The sequence below is a fragment of the Musa acuminata genome, chromosome BXJ1-5 (genome assembly GCF_036884655.1).
Source record: "Musa acuminata AAA Group cultivar baxijiao chromosome BXJ1-5, Cavendish_Baxijiao_AAA, whole genome shotgun sequence".
In the NCBI taxonomy this organism is placed as follows: Eukaryota; Viridiplantae; Streptophyta; class Magnoliopsida; order Zingiberales; family Musaceae; genus Musa; species Musa acuminata.
Genome location: NC_088331.1, coordinates 44,480,906 through 44,499,760, shown reverse-complemented (window position 1 = coordinate 44,499,760; position 18,855 = coordinate 44,480,906). Strand labels below are relative to the sequence as shown.

Genomic DNA, 18,855 nt, shown 5'->3' with positions numbered 1-18,855 from the left:
ATATACATCTATAAATCACGATTCTTTTAATATCACACTGTCCTAAGTGTTGTTTGGTATTGAATACTGAGACTGCATGAGATCAGCAATTCATCTGTTTCTTGTGGAAAACATGGTCAGCAACAAAGTAACCTTGATACTCATGGAGATGGATTTAAGCGAATCCAACTTCAGATGGATTCTGAGATAATGAGATTTTAATGGATGGCAAGGCTCCTCCTTGGATGATTGTACATATTATAGCCGATATTCAACGGCTTATACATTTATTTTTTTTGTTTTGTCTACATTCACTGTTTTAGAGAACACGACAAGGTGCTAAGGTTTCTAGGAATAATTGGATCACATTCCATCTGTGTTGCTTGCCATTTTGGATCTATGAGGAACTAATAGGATAGTTTTCTTTTTCACAAAAGAAAAACCTTGATGGCACTACACCTAACATTGACAGATTATTGACAGTAAATTTGAATTGCTAGTGCATATCATGTTGGTGCTCTTACCTTACCTTGTTTTAGTGCCATCTACAAGTGAAAATGACTCCAAAGGACATATATACAGCAACATGATCTTGAGTGAAAAAAGTTACAGAAATATGTTTCACTTTGTGTCATGGGAGGCTAGAAAAAACTTCTGTGAAAACAAGGCTCTTTTTCGTCACAGAAATATCAAATGTTGCTTGCATGATCTCAAATATGTAATACTGCTTTCACTATGTATAACATTTGATATGTTACATAAATGACATATATGCAACAATAAGCATTCAGACCTCAGACTTGTGATATAAATCCTGCTGGTCCATGCCAAAACCCAATTGCTTGCTGTGAATGGGAGTTGAACAGTCTTGAGATGCTACGACATAAATATGATATCCATAAATATTTGTTCAACAAACAAAACAGATGAAACTATTTTCAAGAAGGATGAATTTACAAAGGTCAGGTCCACATTTACTATTGACAAAGCATCAGTCACAAAAGACATCCTCCATCGTTATCACCTAGGAGTAAATATAAATGACCTACTTCTGTACATGAATATGCGTAACTCGATGGCGAGGAGCAAAATCAGAGCTTCTCTTCAAACAAGTCAAATTTGAAAAAGAACTGCTTCTGTAAACCTACATAAGTAGTAATCCAAGTAAAACACTGAACTGCCTCTGTAAACCTCCTCCATAAGTAGAAATCCAAACAGAACAATGAGCTTTGTTTCATGTCTTACAACCAAAGAGATGAGAAGCTAGCAAGGAAACCTCGAGCATCACGCAGCAGAAGACATATTAAAAGGGCAGCAATTCCAATGATGCAAGCACTGAGGATGAAGCAGTTCCACCCAGCTGATGGAAGTGCACGTACAGCCATTCCCAGGCTCCTGAGAATTCCTCGAATGCAGCTGGCATCATCAAGTGCACCGGTAGACTTCTGAAGAGTAACATCAGTTGCTGGTCTTGCCCCCAGTAGGGACCTAGATGCAACTGAACATGGAAGATTGGAACCAGAGCTTGGATTTGATTTTGCATCAGCCTGATGAAAACAAACTGACAGCTTTCCAACTGCAGATTCTTGGTCAAATGCACTGAAATCAGTGTTGTGACTTTTTTTCAGATCAAGATGACGATCTTCTTTGTCAATCTTGACAGTGTGGTTGACTGATGCAGAACCCCTCGATTCCATCTTGCTAACCTGAAGTCTGATCCTTTTTGAGGTAAGCTCAGCTGCAGGTCCTGCACGGCGTGGCCGAATCTGAATTCCGGTATCATTGTGACCAAATGATGTAAAGTTCTCTTTACCAGCATTTCCATCAGGAGAACTGCTTTCAGTAGTGAATGCAGTATCTATGGTTCCATTGGACTCCCAAAGTACGCTATCAGATTGTAAGATATTATAGATGTCACCTTCTAATAGGTAGTCAAGATCACCTTCAGCACTTTGGTCAAGATAATGATCCACTGGCTCCTGCTTTGGCAGAAGAGACCTGAGATCTGTCTGTGAAATCTAAAAAAAGGAATGGAATAGATGTATTAAACTCATGACCACAATATATAGAGTTGTGTACTTTACAATTTACATTCACATAATAGAATGTTGTTATTACTTAGTCAGAAATTCCTTTACCAAATGAAATAAAATCCCTTCAACGATTGTATTAAAGAGCTGCAGGTAAATCATTACTTGGTTCATTTCATAGTATATATTTCACAGTAGACTTAAGGGTCATACACAGGGCAAAGAAAAATTTGAATCAACAGTCAGATAACTGTTAACAATCAGCTATATAGTTATTTTATAGCTGACACAAAACTTAATTGATACAAATTTCTGATCCACTTAACACTTGAAATGAATAACCTCCATCTTATTTTAGTTAGTTGTTTTTCATTTTCAGCTTATTAGTTGATGTTGTTTAAATTTATGCTAAGTGATGAGTTCTTCACTATTCTGAGCCACTGCCGTGCCTGAAATCCCACATCAAAAGAACTATTGATGCGAAATTCTTAGCAGCATCTCCAGAAGTATTCAATCTGGAGCCTCTTCAAGATGAAGAGAAGAATCAATCGCTAGGTCAGTGCCCAGTTGAAAGTTCTAGACTATGTTACAGGAGATTGGGTTATACCTCTGCTTCATGCTCTAGCATATTAGAGGAAGTGCCAAAGTCAGTAGAGGGAGTGTTGAAGTCATTAAAGGGAGCGCCGAAGTCGGGATCAAAGAGCTCAGCAACCCATGCATCAATGTCATCTATCTCACCTGAGTGACTAGATTCCTTGCATCCCATCGGTTCAATCTTCTCAATTTCTACTTGCCAACCATTCCTCTTGGTAACACGACAAAGAACAAAAGCATCCTGTAGCAAGAAACAGAGAATAGTGAATCCAAAAAGATATATTTTGATGATTGAAAATTCAGATTCAATGACCTACAGTGGGGAAGATAATGTATGCCATCAATGCTTGAACAACCAAACTGCTTTACACATGGAATTCTTATCTAATAGAATGCTTGAACAACCAAACATCATGCCATCATGGGTTTTACGGTGCTTTAAGTGGCTGTAATTCTTATCTAATAGAATGGAAGAAAATTGGATTGGAAATTCATGAGGGATTAAACAGAATATAAATAAATCAAAAGGACATACACATGGAAAATTTTATCTTAAAAGTATTTTCTATCCCTTTTTTTTATGCAATTATTTTCCTTGGAACAGTTCAACTAACCAGAAAAGGTATTTTTGAACCCACCAGGTGCTTTGCACATAGGGAGGAAAGAGGTGTTCACCTCCCAAAAATGAGAAAAAGAAGTATGATAATTGGCCCTCAGGAAGACTCGGTCATTGCAGCAGGAAACAGATCCTTCTGACATTCCCGAAATAGGGAAAAACAAAAGAGCACGATGGTTGGCTTTCAAAAGACAAGGTGAATTTGGCCATGCACCTACTAATGATAGTGTGAGCCTTTTGCATCATACAGAAGCAAAATATGGAATGATGAGAAGTTCTCTCTGATAAGATACTGGAGTCCGAATTAAAAGGTTTAGCATTTCTTTGACTGACATTTCATTTTTCTTCCCTCTATGCAGATTTTAACATTCTTCATGACATGTGTACTATTATACCATCCTTATTCATGCAGGCAAACTTTATTTCTGATAGCAGATGTGAAAGTTCAAATTGTGAAATATCACTCAAAGCAAAAGTCTTACCTTCAAACCAGGGGCAGCTTTACATTCTTTTTCATCTATATAATATTCATGCATAATCCAATCAGTATGTTTTCCACGAGGAGGCCGACCTTCATGAAATACTAAAGTTTTCTTGGTTCCTATAACTCGATTTTGGAACTTCACATTCCGATCTCTCCCAGTGGATTTCCAATAACCTTCTTCTGTGGCCCTGTTTGAGCGAGAACCATTAGGGTACTTTCTGTCACGTAAATTGAAAAAGTGCCATTTGCTATCTCTGGTGGGCAGACGACATTTTGCTGCAAGTGAAATAAAGAAGAGAAGCAAGGAAATTGAGATATATTTCACACAAAAAATTCCCATACAATTTAGTGTCTACAGATAAGCAGGACAATTTCTGGGTTACAAAAATGTACTAGATAGAAATTAAGCTGCAAAAGATTATAATGGAGAAGAATATTATAGCAGGTACTAGCTAGGAATCATCAGAAATGCAAAAACCCTATCAGATATAAATAATTTCTCATAATCTAGTATCAGTTTAAACAAGCTACTAATGTTGTTTTAAGTTTGAACATGGATTTGCAGTCCTAATGAAGGTTCATAATCAAGATTAGGTCCTAATAGGGAACAAGGATTTTAATAGTAAAACAAAGTTCAACTACACGATGGTCCACTTAAGAAAGTTTCAGTTCACAAGATCTCGCAGATCTAAATTTCGTTATTCACGAAAAATCATATGGTTATCAGTTCTACTAAGAAAACATTTATCTATGAGAAGAACACAAAATAATAGACTATACAGCTAAATTACCAGGTAGGTCCCATGGTTCATGCTTATATATGTCCAATTCTGGTATAAGTTCATCAAATTTGTGTCCTAGTATTTTCCTCTTCAAATAGTGAGAGATAAGTTCAACATCTGTCGGATGGAAGCCAAACCCTGGGGGCAGAGAAGCACTTAATTTGTCCATCCAACGGCTTCACAAGACCACAACTACATAAGAACAAACAAATTTCAGTAACACAATAGTCAATAATTATGATAACAAAAGATGCACATCGTAGAATTGAAACAACAAAATTAAACGACATAAAAAATTATATATGCCCAATGGGAACACTTGTTTTTGCACATATGGATAGGAGATTGTTAGGAGCTGACACACGTATAGAAGTCAAAATTCAGACTTGTAAGCCTATGTTCATGGTTTAAGATGGAGATGATGCAGTATGTCAAAAGATTGGGAGTACAGAAGAGCTGCTGCATACACGCATAAGCCCAAAATACAACAGGACAAGTAGACAAACAAATCCAAAGCAACTGCAGCAGGGGCTGGTGATTGGATTTCCTAATTGAACTTCTTCCAAAAAAACTGTTAAAGCATCTAAAATTCAAAGGCATACAAAATAAGAATTAGTCGTGCTGAGAATTCTGAATTCTTTTTTTATTTCCTTTCTATTGTAAGAATAACTGGTGACCTAATTTTCATTTGCATAAATAGCTCATGCACGGATTCCATCGCTCTGTCATCGCCTCAAATAAAGCAGGAATATTTCACACTCCAAACACAGTGTGTCAGAGTCACTCGCTGAGGTAGACAGAACAAGCAAGGTTTCTCCACATATTCCAGATGAATTGGGATCCCATCTCGTTCGTGTTCCTTCCTTCGCGGTAGCGTCCAGGCGTGCAATTGACTAATTAGGATTCCAAATTGAAGTTTTGAACGAGGAGTCAGTCGTGAGCGATCCGATCGGATGCTGCTATACGAGAAACAAATCGAGGAACAACGCACCCAATCCAAGAGCCCAAACAAAGCATAGAGCGAAAGAGAGAGAGAGATAAGAAACAATCACTGACCTCTTTCCGACGGGTCCGATCGAGGACGAGGAGTAGGAGGACGAGCGAGGGAGGAGGAGAGGCTGTCGGGGATTTCGAGGCCTTCTTCTCCTTCGCTATGGATTAGTTCCTGCAGTTGCTGCCGCTGCTTCCTTTCGCAAGTCGTCGTCGCCGTCAACGGACTCGAAGTCGTCGTGGTGTGGAGGTGCGTTTACGTGTTCGAACCGTGTGGCCGCGTGAGCTGCGTCGAGATGCGTGCGACGGAAGATCGGTTGGATGGACGGACGTGTTTCCATCATAAAATATTTAACTTTACACTTAAGTTAATATACTAATTCCCCGCCCCCCTGCGAGTTGATACCGGTGAGCTTACCGCCCCCTTTGGGTCTGACTCGGTCTTTGGTATCAGGACACGACTCGATCAACGACTGCTTTCAAAGAAACATCCACGAAGCTTCTTAAAATATTTAATTTTATACTGAAAATAAATACATAATATTGTAAAAATTATTTTATAATACTGTAAAAGAGGGTAATAAATACCTTATAATGATAGGACTTAAATACCCTTCAGAATTTAAATGATTTGATAATAAATAAAAAAATTAAGAATATTTATTTTTTTAGACTAAAATGATTTGGAGTCTTACATTACTTATCATAATAAAAATATTTTTTATTTAAAAAAATTAAAATAATTTTAGATGAATATATGTTTTTTTGGACTATTTCAGGGAGTCTCTAAAATGGGTTTTTTTGGGTCTATTTAATATCTAAATATCCAAATATTATCATAGTATATATTTTGAGGGTTCTAGAATCTTCTTTTGGTAAGGACCCCGAAAAATGGAGTTTGGGTGGAAACAAAAGCCACACAGTGAGGCAATTCAAATACACACCCGCATCAGACTCAGTAAGCTAAGGACTGTCAGCTTCTATGACACTGCTGAAATGGACTTGAAATAACCTTCAATTAATATATGAAGTTGGCTACCGGGATCAGGTTTGCACATGGTGATGGCAACAGTTGCAGTCAGGGAGTAACTCAGAGCAGTGTGACTCTCTTTGCCGAGGAGAAGAGCTACCAGGAGATGGTGAAGTCACTGGGGAAGGAAGGTTCTTTTGTGGAAGCCAAGTAGGTGCTGCATTCAAGAACCCTAGTTAAGGTCAGGTCGCCTCAGAAACCCCTCCCTCCCAAAAGAAGAGGAATCATTAGTTGAAGCTCGTCTGATCCATGCCTACATACGGCAGAACAAATTACTCCACCCATGCACTTCTCAGCTGCATCGCCAGAGAGAGAGAGAGAGAGAGAGAGAGAGAGAGAGAGATGAAGCAAAGATTCCTCCTTCCCTTTCAAGGAGCACATCCAGTTTGCCGTCGGGGGGCCAACCCAAGTCACCCTCGTGCATGCTCACATGGATGCTCGACGGCACTGGTTTGGGGAATCCGGCAGGAAGAGCAGCGAGGTGGAAGTAGTCAGCAGTGACCTAACAAGGAAGGAACTGCAGGAGCATGCATGGAAGTTTTGCCTTCCGATTTCCCCCTCTGCATGCCATGCATGGCATCCACTCCGCAGGCTACATGGAAAGGAAGGAGAGTAATGGAGGGGAAAACAACAACACATGAGGTCCAACAGCGAAGTCTGTGTGTGTGTTCCCAGTCAAAAACTGCCAGTTCCCCACACAAATAAATGTTGGGATCAACATTAGCTTCAACATCAGTATGATTCCATGGAATTCCACTCAATCGCCTGAACTAATGAGCCAGAAAGCATTTTACACCGCAAAGCTCCCTCCCTCCCTATATATCCAGTTCAAGTTTCCCTTTCTACCTCTCTCTCCATCTTATGATGTCTTCAAGCAACCCATTGCTTGAGCTCCCCGAGCAACTGGGCTACGTTCAGTGCAGTTTCTGCGCCACGATCTTGCTGGTACATCTCTTTCAGCTTGCTCCGGTGATCACTCGGTGGTTGATCCTACTACATGTGTGTGTATGTTTAGGTGAGTGTTCCATGCAGCAGCCTGTTGAAGGTGGTAACAGTTCGATGCGGCCATTGCACTGGTCTGCTATCTGTTAGCTTGGTGAGAACTTCTGTTGTTCCCGTTGAACTCCTTGCCTCCCTTGGAGATGAAGAGGTACACGGTGCTATACTATACGTACAACGCACTGCAGTTAACCTTCTCTCTCTCTCTCTCTACGTGTTTATATATATACATATGTGTGTGTGTTCTAAGGGGAAACAAGAAGATTTGGGACCCAAAGCTTGCAGCAGTGGAGGTGGAGGTGTTGGAGAGGCAGAGAACGAGACAAGGAGTCCGACAAGAGCTCCCATCATCAACAAACGTAAACAAGAACATCCAATCCTTCTCACATCACCTCACACTCAATTCAGTACTTTTGTTCTCTTTTTCTTGGCAGCTCCGGAGAAAAGGCAGCGGGCTCCTTCTGCTTATAACCACTTCATCAGGTAATGGAAGTCGTCATCATCATCATCATCATCATGTATATGACTTCCATCAGACCTACTGAGATGCCCAGTCTTGCAATTTCTAATGACATTTTATACCCGACAACTTTGGGGTATACTGCAGAGAAGAGATAGTGAGGATTAAGGCTAGAGAACCCAATATCACCCACAAGGAGGCATTTAGTGCTGCTGCTAAAAATGTGAGTTCTTATTTTGAGAATGGAAAGTAGGGTTATGTGGTTATCAGATTAAATATTTTGTTCTTTTTTCTTTTTTTTTAGGTTTGATAAGTGATTAAAATTTAGGAAACCGACTAATTATTTGTTATTTGAGCATCCAGTGGGCTCACTTCCCTCGAATCCAGCACAATGAAGATGGGAAGAGTTGCAGTTCCAGGGAAGGGAAGAAGATATGTGATGGGCATGTGGATGAGGAGGTAAAAATAATTATGTGCTAATACCTTTTGTTTTAGCAGGATAATGAGGTTATCAACTCATTTAAATGTCTCATGAGGAAGACACCCATGAGGGAAAAGATCCAAGTGAAGCATAAATCCCACTCCAAAGTTCATCACTCAAACAAAGAATCAGGAGTTCATATAGGGTATAAACTATGATTTGGGATCTAACTAGGTTCAAGAAAAATGAAAACCATATCGAATTCTCAAAATAGTTTGTAATATTTTAGGAACCAAATCAAATGTTAAATATAATTTAACTTCAATTTCAATAACTCTGAGGAATTCTTCAGCTACCATAAATATTTCACACTTGTAAGCTAACTAATAAGAACCAATCATACCTCTTCGGTTGATCGTTCATTGTTGCAGATGCATGGCAGAAGAAACAACCTCCATCAAAGAAAGACGCCGAAGCAGGCAGCCTGCTCCGGAGAAGAGACCTGAGCTGGGAACACACCGCCGGCTAGTTTGGTCACCTACTATTTCATGTTAGCATGTCGAAATGTTCAGTTACCTTTCCTTTTAATCTGAACTTATGTTGATTCCGTTTGCTTTTTTTTTCCAAGCACGATGATGATCGATGATTAAATCACTATATTACTGAAAAATATTCAAGCATGAGATAAGGGTAAAAATAGTTCAACGTCAACTAGAAGATCAAAAACATTCATTCTCATAGCCACCAAAGCAAACTGATGAATACAAAAACAAAGTTGATCAAAGTGTTAATAGGCAGAAATATTTATGTTAGAAGCTTCATGGTGTAGATGCTAACATGATACATGAATAGTACACTCCCCCATAGCAAAAAAATATTGTGAAGTGACTACATGAGAGTAAGGAAAATGCTATATTGGTAACTTGAATCACAAATCTTAAGATTGGCACCAAGAATTTAATAAGATTTTGCAAAAATAGCAACTTCATCAGCTGGATTACCAGTCATGAAGCACTTCTTCTGCCCTTGAGGCTGCTCAAATGGAAAGCATCTTAGTGTTGCACCTGTCTCTTCTTTCACTTTTACCTCCTCCGTATCACTGAAATTTAGTGTTATAGTTAGTACATAGGCTCTCATCATCATATTACAATTTTTATTACTTAATCTAGAGCAGGATAGGCTAAAAAACTTCAGCTTCTCACCTAGCTGACCAGGGACCCCTTGCCCATTTACCTTGAGCAATTGCTTCCTTCAACTCATTGTATGAGTTCACATCCACAATGTTACTGTAAAAGCACCCTTCCACTTTCAGCAAAAAAGTTAAGACATGCATAGCGAAACAGACTTTGTAGAAAATGGCAATATAGTCAAGATTTTTTAATAACAAATTATTAACAGTGTCTGAGTCATAGGCAATCAGTTAAACTATAAGATTTGTGAAAAATATCATAACTTTTTGTGATTTCCAAGCTCGCTGATTAGTTATCACGAAGGACAATATATCATTGCATCTTCACTTACAATGTATCAGAAATCTCAGACTATTTACATGAAGTAGAAAAGAAACAAGGAGTAAGCTTTTGTGATCTCATCCATTTGACTCTAGACAGGCATAGAGCTCGGGCTAAATGTTGGTTCCGGGATACCTTAAAAAGGACAAGTTAACTTGAGGACCATACACAGTTCTTTTCTCACAAAAAAGAGAAAAAAATTAATATAAATCATATGCTGGTTAGGGATGATCAGTTAGGAAGAATAGGATCAAACATGTCGACTGGCTAAGCTCCGATCTCAAATTTAATCGAGTGGATGCATACAAAGAAAAATAGATGTGGAGACAGGAATATGTCAAAGGAAAGACACGAGCAAAAGGCCTGAACTCGCCAAAAATTCATAAATCATCTAAAAATAAATCATGTTTCCTTTGATTGACAAAAAGAAAATCGCATAGTTGCAATTCTCACCTAAAATATTACAGCACATCAGAGGGTCAGAATTTACCTATCACGAAATGATGTAGCCCTTTGTAGAAGAGATGTCTGGATCTCCTCCAACCTGCTCTTTATATGGGTTACCAAAACTGAAGGTTCCATAGATATCCCAAAATCTTTACCTGGCTTCCCAGGTATATCTCTCCGAGATACCACCACGCTTTTGTTAGCAACATCACGAGGTCCAACTTCTATTCTTAAGGGGACACCCTGCCAAGGATAGAGATATCATAAGAAACAAGATAAACTGAAACTGACATGGCTAAGTTCTTCAGTTAATGATTCATTCCCCAACAAGTTCTGTCAAACCCCTTTCACCACAGACAATTTATTGAAACAGACTGCAAAAAGTTCAATATTACAAAAGATCAGGCTTCATACATTTCAAACTGAAAAAAGAAAAAAACTGCATCAAAGGGGCATGCGACTTATAGAAATGCTACCCAAGGTCAAGGTCTAGGTCATTTCAAATTCAAACGGCAAAAGATGAGCTTGCATACGTTTAAATTTTTAATATGTTACTGATGGATAAAACCATGTAAACTATTCCACTCACTGTTGTTATCCATACCTTCATCTCCCAGAAGTTGAACTTCCATCCTGGAGTCCTTTGTTCAGTGTCATCTATTTTAACTCTGATTTCTGCTTTATGCAGTACTTCCTTGAGAGATGACACGGCATTCATGACTCCATTTTTCTCATCGGCCGTCTTCCAGATCGGCACTACAATCACCTGATAATAAATGATAAAAAGAATGGTATTATTGCACAAAACTGAGCAATGAGGCCAAAGCAATATATTCAGTGGTCATGTTTTATAGCATGAAATTTAACAGAAGGTTGTACCTACTAGGATCAATTTTAACCTAGGAGGAAGGCTGCTTACAATTGATCAAATCATTACAAGATAAAAAGCCTCCTCATGTTTGCCCTCATGGATAGATTCAACTGCCATGTATTTGACATACCTCATGATGGTTGATCAGATATATTAACCCAGTAGTTCTGACAGTAACTTAACCGGTGTTGCTCTTGATCTAATTAGGGTTATTGCCTTAATACAGCTTACTGGTGGGAAACACCCATGTAGCTAAACCCATTGTTGGGACATTATGGTTTCTTCTGATTATTTTTCTTCTTGTTGTTTGTCATTTAATTGACAAAACCAGAGTTACAGTCAGCCAAACTAGTTTGGTTAGTTGGTCAACCACCCAGCCGACTAGATCTCTGGTCTAGAGTTTTACAACTGGTTGACTAGCTAATTGTCCAAACCTATAGATTATCCACAATATGAAAGCAATGATGGCCTAGTCAACACTTGGTCCATATGCGCTAAACCTACTCAAATAGTCAACACTTAACTAGGGTCCAGGAAGGTATAGATAGTTCACATTACCAAACCTACTCAAATAGGTACTTCGATCCTAGCTCTAAGAGGAGATGTGGACTTGAATATGGAGGCTTTGAAAGAAGGGCAGAAGCTAAGAATTTATTACACATAAGTTACAAATAATGTAAGAGATCAAAAAGCACGAAACAAGCATAAAAGAAAAGCAAATAGATATTTGGACGTCGAGTGCAAAGCACTAAACTGGAAAAGGAGGGCAAACAGAACAATGAAGCTCATTTAAAGTTCATTAGCCAAATTCAATGACAAAAGAAACGTTTCAAAAAAGAATAAACTCTTTGAAGCTATGAAGGCTCAAGCATCCACAGTGCAGAAAAGAAAGCTGAGTAGAAGAAATTCCAACTTCTGACATTGAAAGATGATATGACCCGAGCAGAAATCAGTGAATACAACATCATAGTATCCAAGATATAGTTACCATCAAGTTCCAATAGAAAGCTGATATTTACGCCCATGTAAGTCCCATGTTTCATACAATTACACAATTCTGTTCAGTTTCAATTAATTTTACTTGCCATCCTGATAATCTGACATGCACAAGGATCAGAATGCATAATTGACATATATGTATCAGTGACTAAACTGTAAAGAGAGAGAGAAGAGAAAAACCTACTTGTATTGGTGCAATTCTGGGAGGAAGCATTAGACCGGCATCATCTCCATGAGTCATGATGATACCACCAACAAACCGGGTACTGACAGCCCATGAAGTTTGCCAAACATGTTGTCTTTGTCCATTTTCATCAGTGAACTGTTAGGCATACATTCTAGAGGATGTAAAGATCCACTAAAATAATATGACTTGTGTACAAGCCAAAATAGTTATATAATAGAGTAGGAACAAGGAAGCACAAAAAAAGAAGACCCCATAGTCTCAGTAATGATACATCTCAATCAAATTCTTCTTATAGAAGTTTCTAAAAAGATGTTAGAAGATGTTCTCTCAATCAACCAAGCTCGGAAGTTCAGACACACAAAATGTTGTTTGAAGTATCAATCTATGCAATCAGATACGGCTGCTTCATTTTCAAGCTGCAGAAAGCTCATTGTGACCCAACTCTGTTTCCGTATATATAAGAAACACTAAAGTATTAGGATGTCAGACAAGCTCTTGGTAATAGTCCAAACCAATCAATAGATATATCTGCAAGTAACATGACGTTTAAAAGATCAAAAAATTTCTATTTTAGCTCCTCTTTATATGGAATATCCCCTTCAAACTTGATATGGTTAACATTAAAATTAAGAAAGCATGAACTCACAGAACTGATGCTAAATTGGTTGCTCATATGTGCTATTTCTAAAGAAAGAAAAGATAGTCTAAGATAAGATGAATAGCATTGCATAGAATGGTGCAGCATACCATGATATGCTAACCGTGACAGTTACCCAAATGTGAATTATATAGATGTCATACTTATATTAGAACCACTGTCAACATAGATAACATCTCACTTGATGTAGGCATACATGCACGTGGGCAATAAAACAAGTGAACATCTGCAACACTGCTGATACAGCGAAAATAGGATGGCTCATGCTGTACACGACAGATAAACAGGACATCATGAACAGCTATACTTTCCACCATGTCCTTGTTTTTTAGTCATAAAATAGCAGTGACAAAAGCAAGGCTCCTTCAAATTATTGGATTGTAATGCAATTTCTTTTTCTGACTAAATACTCCCTATTATACTCTTAAAGGCACTATCTTAACAACGAAAATAACAACTAAAATTTTGATATGATGCTTCAGAAAGCAGCACAGTATATTTTGAGGAGAGGTGATATGGGCATCCATCTTGAGTCTTGCAACAGTAGCACCCTTCACATAGATGGCAACAAAAGTTAAGCTGCAATCTGCAAATTCCCACACCTGAGATGCTTTCATGACTTGATACTCTGGACATTTTTAATGATACAACTTGGAATTAGTATTAGACACCATTATTTTGCAACCCTGTTTTCATACAAGAGCTTAACTCTGGATGTGTGATAGAATGACCCCAAGTAGACTTAACAAGAAAGGTATCTAAAAGCAAAAGGTTTGCTAAGAGCCTAAGACAAATCTCAAACCACAGGCATATACTAGAACCCTCCAGGATTGTATCTATTTAGGTGTCAGAAGACATAAAGGTAGATAATTATCAAAAAGTTTCAAGAACAAACATGAGGTAGAACCAAACTTTCAGAAGAAAGTCCAGTCAAATCCTATGCTTTGCAGACAAGGGGGCTGGGAAGGAAAGTCTAAATTAGCCAATATACCAATATTTTTCAGCCACTTTGACCTTAAAAAAGTAAATACTAGGGGCTTCTTGTAGCATGATTTTCCAAACATATTGTCTGCTTGCTCCCCTATACATAAGTTTCAATTCCATTTTATATTTTATGACTTTGAACTTGTTCACTTCAACTATGGTGATTTTTTTAAGATCAAACTATTTAATATATTAAATTTGCTTTCTTCATTTCCTTAAGCATGATCATTCTTTATGCTCGATATAAGTCACTGATCACTAGGAAAATGCATTCGAATTTCCCATCTTTATCTCAATTCACAAACAATATATCACAAGAAAGCAGATTTTGGAATCAAGCAAAGTCTTAATACAATGAACAGAGATGAAGAAAGTTTATATGAGTGAATTTTTCAAGTAATAACCTGTGTTCCAAATGCACGAGAAAAATTTTGGCCAAGGTTATGGCTAGTTCCAGCTTGTAAAGCTTTTCTATCACCCATCATAGCTTCAATTGTATAGGTTCGTATAGCACCAGCAAATGTCTCAGCCCTTGATTTCCTACCTACAATAACAGGTATTGCAGCTTGCTCATAAGCAAATTTCTTATAGACATCAATCATCTGTAATGCCTGCAGCACAGCAATGCAAAAGAAGAGGAAAAAATCAAAAATATAGATTAAGTAAAATTCATTCAGCAATCCGGATATAATCAAGCTTACCTCCTTTTCTGCTTCTTCCAGAGTTGCATGAGCTGTATGACCCTCCTGCCACAGGAATTCAAGGGTCCTCACAAATGGCTTGGTCCTCATCTCCCATCGTGTGACATTAGCCCACTGAAAGAATAGCAGTTGGTTTTAGGAAGAATATTGTCAAAATCTGTCTTCAAAGTAGAACAATGGGACAATGACCAGGTAAGGGTCCTAACCTGGTTAATCATGAGAGGAAGATCACGGTAGCTATGAATCCATTGAGTAAACATATGGTTTACAATGGTCTCACTTGTTGGTCTAACCTGCCAAACCCTCAAAAGCAGAATTAAAGATGTAAAATTCAGTTTAGATTTAATTCTCATGATTACTTTCATAGCAAATACTATGATGAAGAACACTAGTATTGAAATCCAAAATACAAGAAAATATGAAAACAATAAGGAAGCAGAAAATGTGTTGATTTATCGAATAGAATGAGTACCACGAGCTTTTCCTCAAGTTCCTTTCCTCCTCCAATGGTGACAAGCGCAAGCTCTGGACTGAAACCTTCAACATGGCTGGCTTCTTTCTCTATGAATGAGTAGGGAATAAACTGCAGCAATGGAAGTCTTTAAACAAAAGCAAATGCAGAAGCCTCAATATATCAGACTAGAGAGAAAGAACATTTTCTGATCAATATAAACTGCAAACAGTAAAAAATTAATTTACAAAAAAGTTCCTCTAACACCCAACATGAGATTCTATACCAACTCTAGTCTAGATATAACTATAGATAAGTAATCTACCCAACATGATATAATCATCTGCCAAGAAGTGATAGACAGTGTTTTGTTCTAGAAGAAACACTGAGGGCTGTGGTAACTTTTAAAATGCCAACAAAAAATCCTGATAGCAGAAACTGTCTGTTTATTCATACACTTGGCCAACTTCTCAGTTCTCATAGGGAACACCTAATAAGATGTGTTTTCCCTCTCAAAAAGTAGCATAAGATGATAGTTTCCGCTATTCAATTAATCACTTTTCAAGGACTAACAAAGTATTATGACCACTTGATTCAGGAAAGGGAAGGCATTCTAGCACAAACTACGTTATGCAAAAGAAGGTAAAATTCTGGTTGCTAAATTCAAAAACTACTCACAACAATAAAGTTGGAAAAAATTCCCTAGGCTTTTTTTTATCCTTCAGTCCTAGTAGGCACAGCATTTATTTCCAAAGAGTGTATAGCACTTGTACTTCCATCACCTTCCTTTACAGTCTGTAGTTACTACAAACTGGACATAAAAGCTAGCTGTTGGATACAGCGAGTGATGAATAAACACCCAAAATGCAATTAAATCCAAGGAAATTCCTAATGCTAAGCCTTTTGAAGAGGAAGCGTTGCATTATTTCTGGACATAAGCATGCAACTCTACTGAGTGCTCCATTGTACATAATTATGTTCCCATTGGCCCCACCTGAAGGAACCAGGACATTAATCCCTTGTTAAGCACATTGTTGGCATGTTACTTCAGATAGCCAAGTTAAATTTCATGTTGACAGACTATCTAATTCAAGCTGGAAGCAAGATTTGTTTATGTCCACATTTATTTTAGCCAAATCTTAACCTCTGCATCTTTATTCGATCAACCCAGTAACTAGACCTTTCCAAGGTACCTAGGTGCAAATTTGTATTTTTAACCTAATTAGCATGTGCAATTATCTCCAAGATAAATGTGTTCTAGAACTATCAAAGATTACAAGGAATTATTTCTTGGCAACCATCCAATCCATTTAGAAAGAAAAAAAAAACAAGAAAATACTTTCAGATAACTCACTCTTGAGTAATTGTGGGCGAAACAATAAGCATAGGAAATGTCACAAATTGATGATGATCCATAGGTTCACAAGCAGCTTAAGTGAATCCATGATCCAATCATTTATGTTAGCAATAGCATATTACTCATGATGCAATTCTGAAGCTTTTACCTTCTTTATCATTGCCAACAGAGTGGCTTCTCCACATTGCAAGGAAGATAGACAAGTAATTGCTCAAAAAGTTCCAATATGACCCGTCCAGTTGTATCACTTCATCTTCATTCTCATCATCAGTTAATGAATATTTACTTAAACTTCTTGTTTCTGCTTAAATCAATTTCACAGCTTTTATTTCTTAATAGACCAAGATTAGTTTCAAGAGAAGTTCAAACCATAATCTCCATAATCAAAAGTTAATGCCTAACAAAGAGAAACGGCTTGCGTGCATAAGCTAGAATCCTCAATGAAGGTAGACATTCCATATCATAGACAGAAACAACATCACACCTGAGGAAAGTACATATTGCTGTGGCCGGTCTCTTTGAACTTCACGTTCAGATACTCCTGTGAAGAAAAGGAACAAACATAAACGCATACGCACAGGCCAATGACACATACAGAACGACGACAATTATTTTCAAGATCGGAATGGCGAAGCAGCACACCTGGATGGCCTCCCATATGGCGTAACCGTAGGGGCGGATGACCATGGTGCCACGGACGGGGCCGTAGTCGGCGAGCTCAGCGCTGGCGATGACATCGAGGTACCACGCGTTAAAGTCCACCGATCGAGGGGTGACCGACCCCTCGTAGCTCGAGGAGGGCTTCCGGTCGGCCGAGGGTGGGGGCAGCGAGGGCTCCTCCTTGGCGAGGCTCTGGGACGATAGGCCTCTGCTGCCTGCGCCGCCGGAGACGGAGGCGGCGGCCTTGAGAGTGGGGAGTCGGAGGCGGAGAGGGAGAGGGAGGGGACGGGAGACGAGGCGTAGGGATTTGCATGGCGAGAGGAGGAGAGCGAGAGATGGGAGGCGGAGGGCCCCCATGCGAGGAAGAGGAAGAAGAAGGATGAGGCACGGAATGGGGGTCGCAATTGATAGAGAGGGGTTTATTGTGATTTCCACGGATCCGATAACCCGCTTCACCTCATTCGAATCCGCCAGAAAATATTTACCTACAATGTTATATTATATTATATTTATACTATAATATAAATATTAATTCATATTTATGATTTTTTTCCCATGAAAATTTAGTATAATTACAAGACGTTTATGTCATCCATAATATCCTAAATAGATTCCAAAATTAGGAAAAGAATTCACTGAGTTAATAGATTGGACATCACCCATTGAGGTGATTCATCAAATTAATGGATCAATTAGTATTAAGATGAATGGATTTTGGTAATATACTCGAGACAGATTTGGTGCAAACTGCATCAGCTTGTTTTCTTGTTGATCTTTGAGCAATCAAACTGTCTACAGCACAAGAACACAGAATGAAAGAACAGTAAGAATACTTCACCAAGCTTTGTTAGCACATCTAAGTTCCATGGATCCGAAACCAAGGTCATCCATCCATGGCTTCATGGAAAGCTAGGTGATACATATACTTAATGTTAGGCGCCTCGCCTTCTCGTCTTAGTCATCGACGCCCAAAGCATACTGCTGCAGCAGCAGCCCACACTGTTGCAGCGGCTCATCCTTGAGGAAGCCAAGGGAGTTGGCATAACGGATGTCGGAGGCCAAGCCGCTCCTGCCGGTGACCAGGACGCGAGCACGGTTCCTGCTTTGCGCCACCTCCGTGCAGCCTGGCTGCGGACTCTGCAGCAGCGACACCTCGCAGATCTCCTCCTCGTGGCTGTCCTCCACCTCGATGTGGTACGTGCCGGTGCTGTCCGTCACGGCCTCAACCAGGTGCTCCACCGCGTCGGTCTCGTAGTTTCTGCATTGCAGCTTGACCTTGGCACCTGCAAGCCGATCTCACCTGTCAGTACTCCTGCATGAACGCATGCAGATGAGGTAGATGAGATGGGATCACCTGCAATGTACTGGCTGACGGCGGTCTGGAAGCCGGCACGACAGGTGTCGCAGTAGACGCGGCCTTCGATGACGAACTTGGGAGCGGCAAGCGCGACGCCGGCGAGGGCGAGGCAGAGGGCAACGAGGGCGGGGAGGAGCTGGACCTTCGCCATTGGATATCTTTCCCCTCTTAGTATGTGTGGGAGATGTGGAGAGCAGGAGAGGGAGCGAGAAGGGCGAGTGAGTTGTGGGAGGACCGGCTTGGCTTTAATAGCTTGGAGAGTGAGCTATTCTTGGAGCGAGATGCAT

General features: G+C 39.2%; 4 protein-coding genes across 6 annotated transcripts; 1 reads left to right on the top strand and 3 right to left on the bottom strand.

Annotated features, from left to right (window-relative positions):
* Nucleotides 1-847: 847 nt before the first annotated feature.
* LOC135585085 (NAC domain-containing protein 74-like) lies at nt 848-5,707 on the bottom strand. 2 transcript variants are annotated; one of them, XM_065184385.1, is made up of 6 exons: nt 5,542-5,707; nt 4,495-4,677; nt 3,702-3,979; nt 2,617-2,844; nt 1,793-1,997; nt 848-1,726 (listed from the first exon to the last, which is right to left on the bottom strand). In XM_065184385.1, exons 2-6 carry the CDS (start codon nt 4,652-4,654, stop codon nt 1,221-1,223), a joined length of 1,377 nt encoding a protein of 458 aa, XP_065040457.1. In that variant the 5' UTR covers nt 4,655-4,677; nt 5,542-5,707; the 3' UTR covers nt 848-1,220. The 2 variants fall into 2 exon arrangements, with proteins under 2 accessions (XP_065040457.1, XP_009401362.2); XM_009403087.3 differs by having other exon boundaries at nt 848-1,997; nt 5,542-5,706.
* Nucleotides 5,708-7,355: 1,648 nt separating this feature from the next.
* LOC103985876 (protein YABBY 7-like) lies at nt 7,356-8,963 on the top strand. 2 transcript variants are annotated; one of them, XM_018825704.2, is made up of 7 exons: nt 7,356-7,450; nt 7,521-7,655; nt 7,755-7,863; nt 7,939-7,987; nt 8,112-8,187; nt 8,328-8,423; nt 8,817-8,963. In XM_018825704.2, the coding sequence occupies exons 1-7, from the start codon at nt 7,367-7,369 to the stop codon at nt 8,889-8,891; spliced, it is 624 nt and encodes a 207-aa protein (XP_018681249.2). In that variant the 5' UTR covers nt 7,356-7,366; the 3' UTR covers nt 8,892-8,963. The 2 variants fall into 2 exon arrangements, with proteins under 2 accessions (XP_018681249.2, XP_065040455.1); XM_065184383.1 differs by having other exon boundaries at nt 7,755-7,987.
* A 134-nt stretch (nt 8,964-9,097) lies between these two features.
* LOC135674479 (proline--tRNA ligase, chloroplastic/mitochondrial-like) lies at nt 9,098-17,611 on the bottom strand. The gene is made up of 11 exons (XM_065184382.1): nt 17,194-17,611; nt 17,036-17,092; nt 15,216-15,326; nt 14,950-15,036; nt 14,744-14,857; nt 14,447-14,653; nt 12,398-12,535; nt 10,948-11,109; nt 10,387-10,586; nt 9,588-9,671; nt 9,098-9,484 (listed from the first exon to the last, which is right to left on the bottom strand). Exons 1-11 carry the CDS (start codon nt 17,566-17,568, stop codon nt 9,343-9,345), a joined length of 1,677 nt encoding a protein of 558 aa, XP_065040454.1. The 5' UTR covers nt 17,569-17,611; the 3' UTR covers nt 9,098-9,342.
* Nucleotides 17,612-18,041: 430 nt separating this feature from the next.
* Nucleotides 18,042-18,799, bottom strand: LOC135675143 (pollen-specific protein C13-like). The gene is made up of 2 exons (XM_065185415.1): nt 18,566-18,799; nt 18,042-18,494 (listed from the first exon to the last, which is right to left on the bottom strand). The coding sequence occupies exons 1-2, from the start codon at nt 18,717-18,719 to the stop codon at nt 18,166-18,168; spliced, it is 483 nt and encodes a 160-aa protein (XP_065041487.1). The 5' UTR covers nt 18,720-18,799; the 3' UTR covers nt 18,042-18,165.
* Nucleotides 18,800-18,855: the final 56 nt, after the last annotated feature.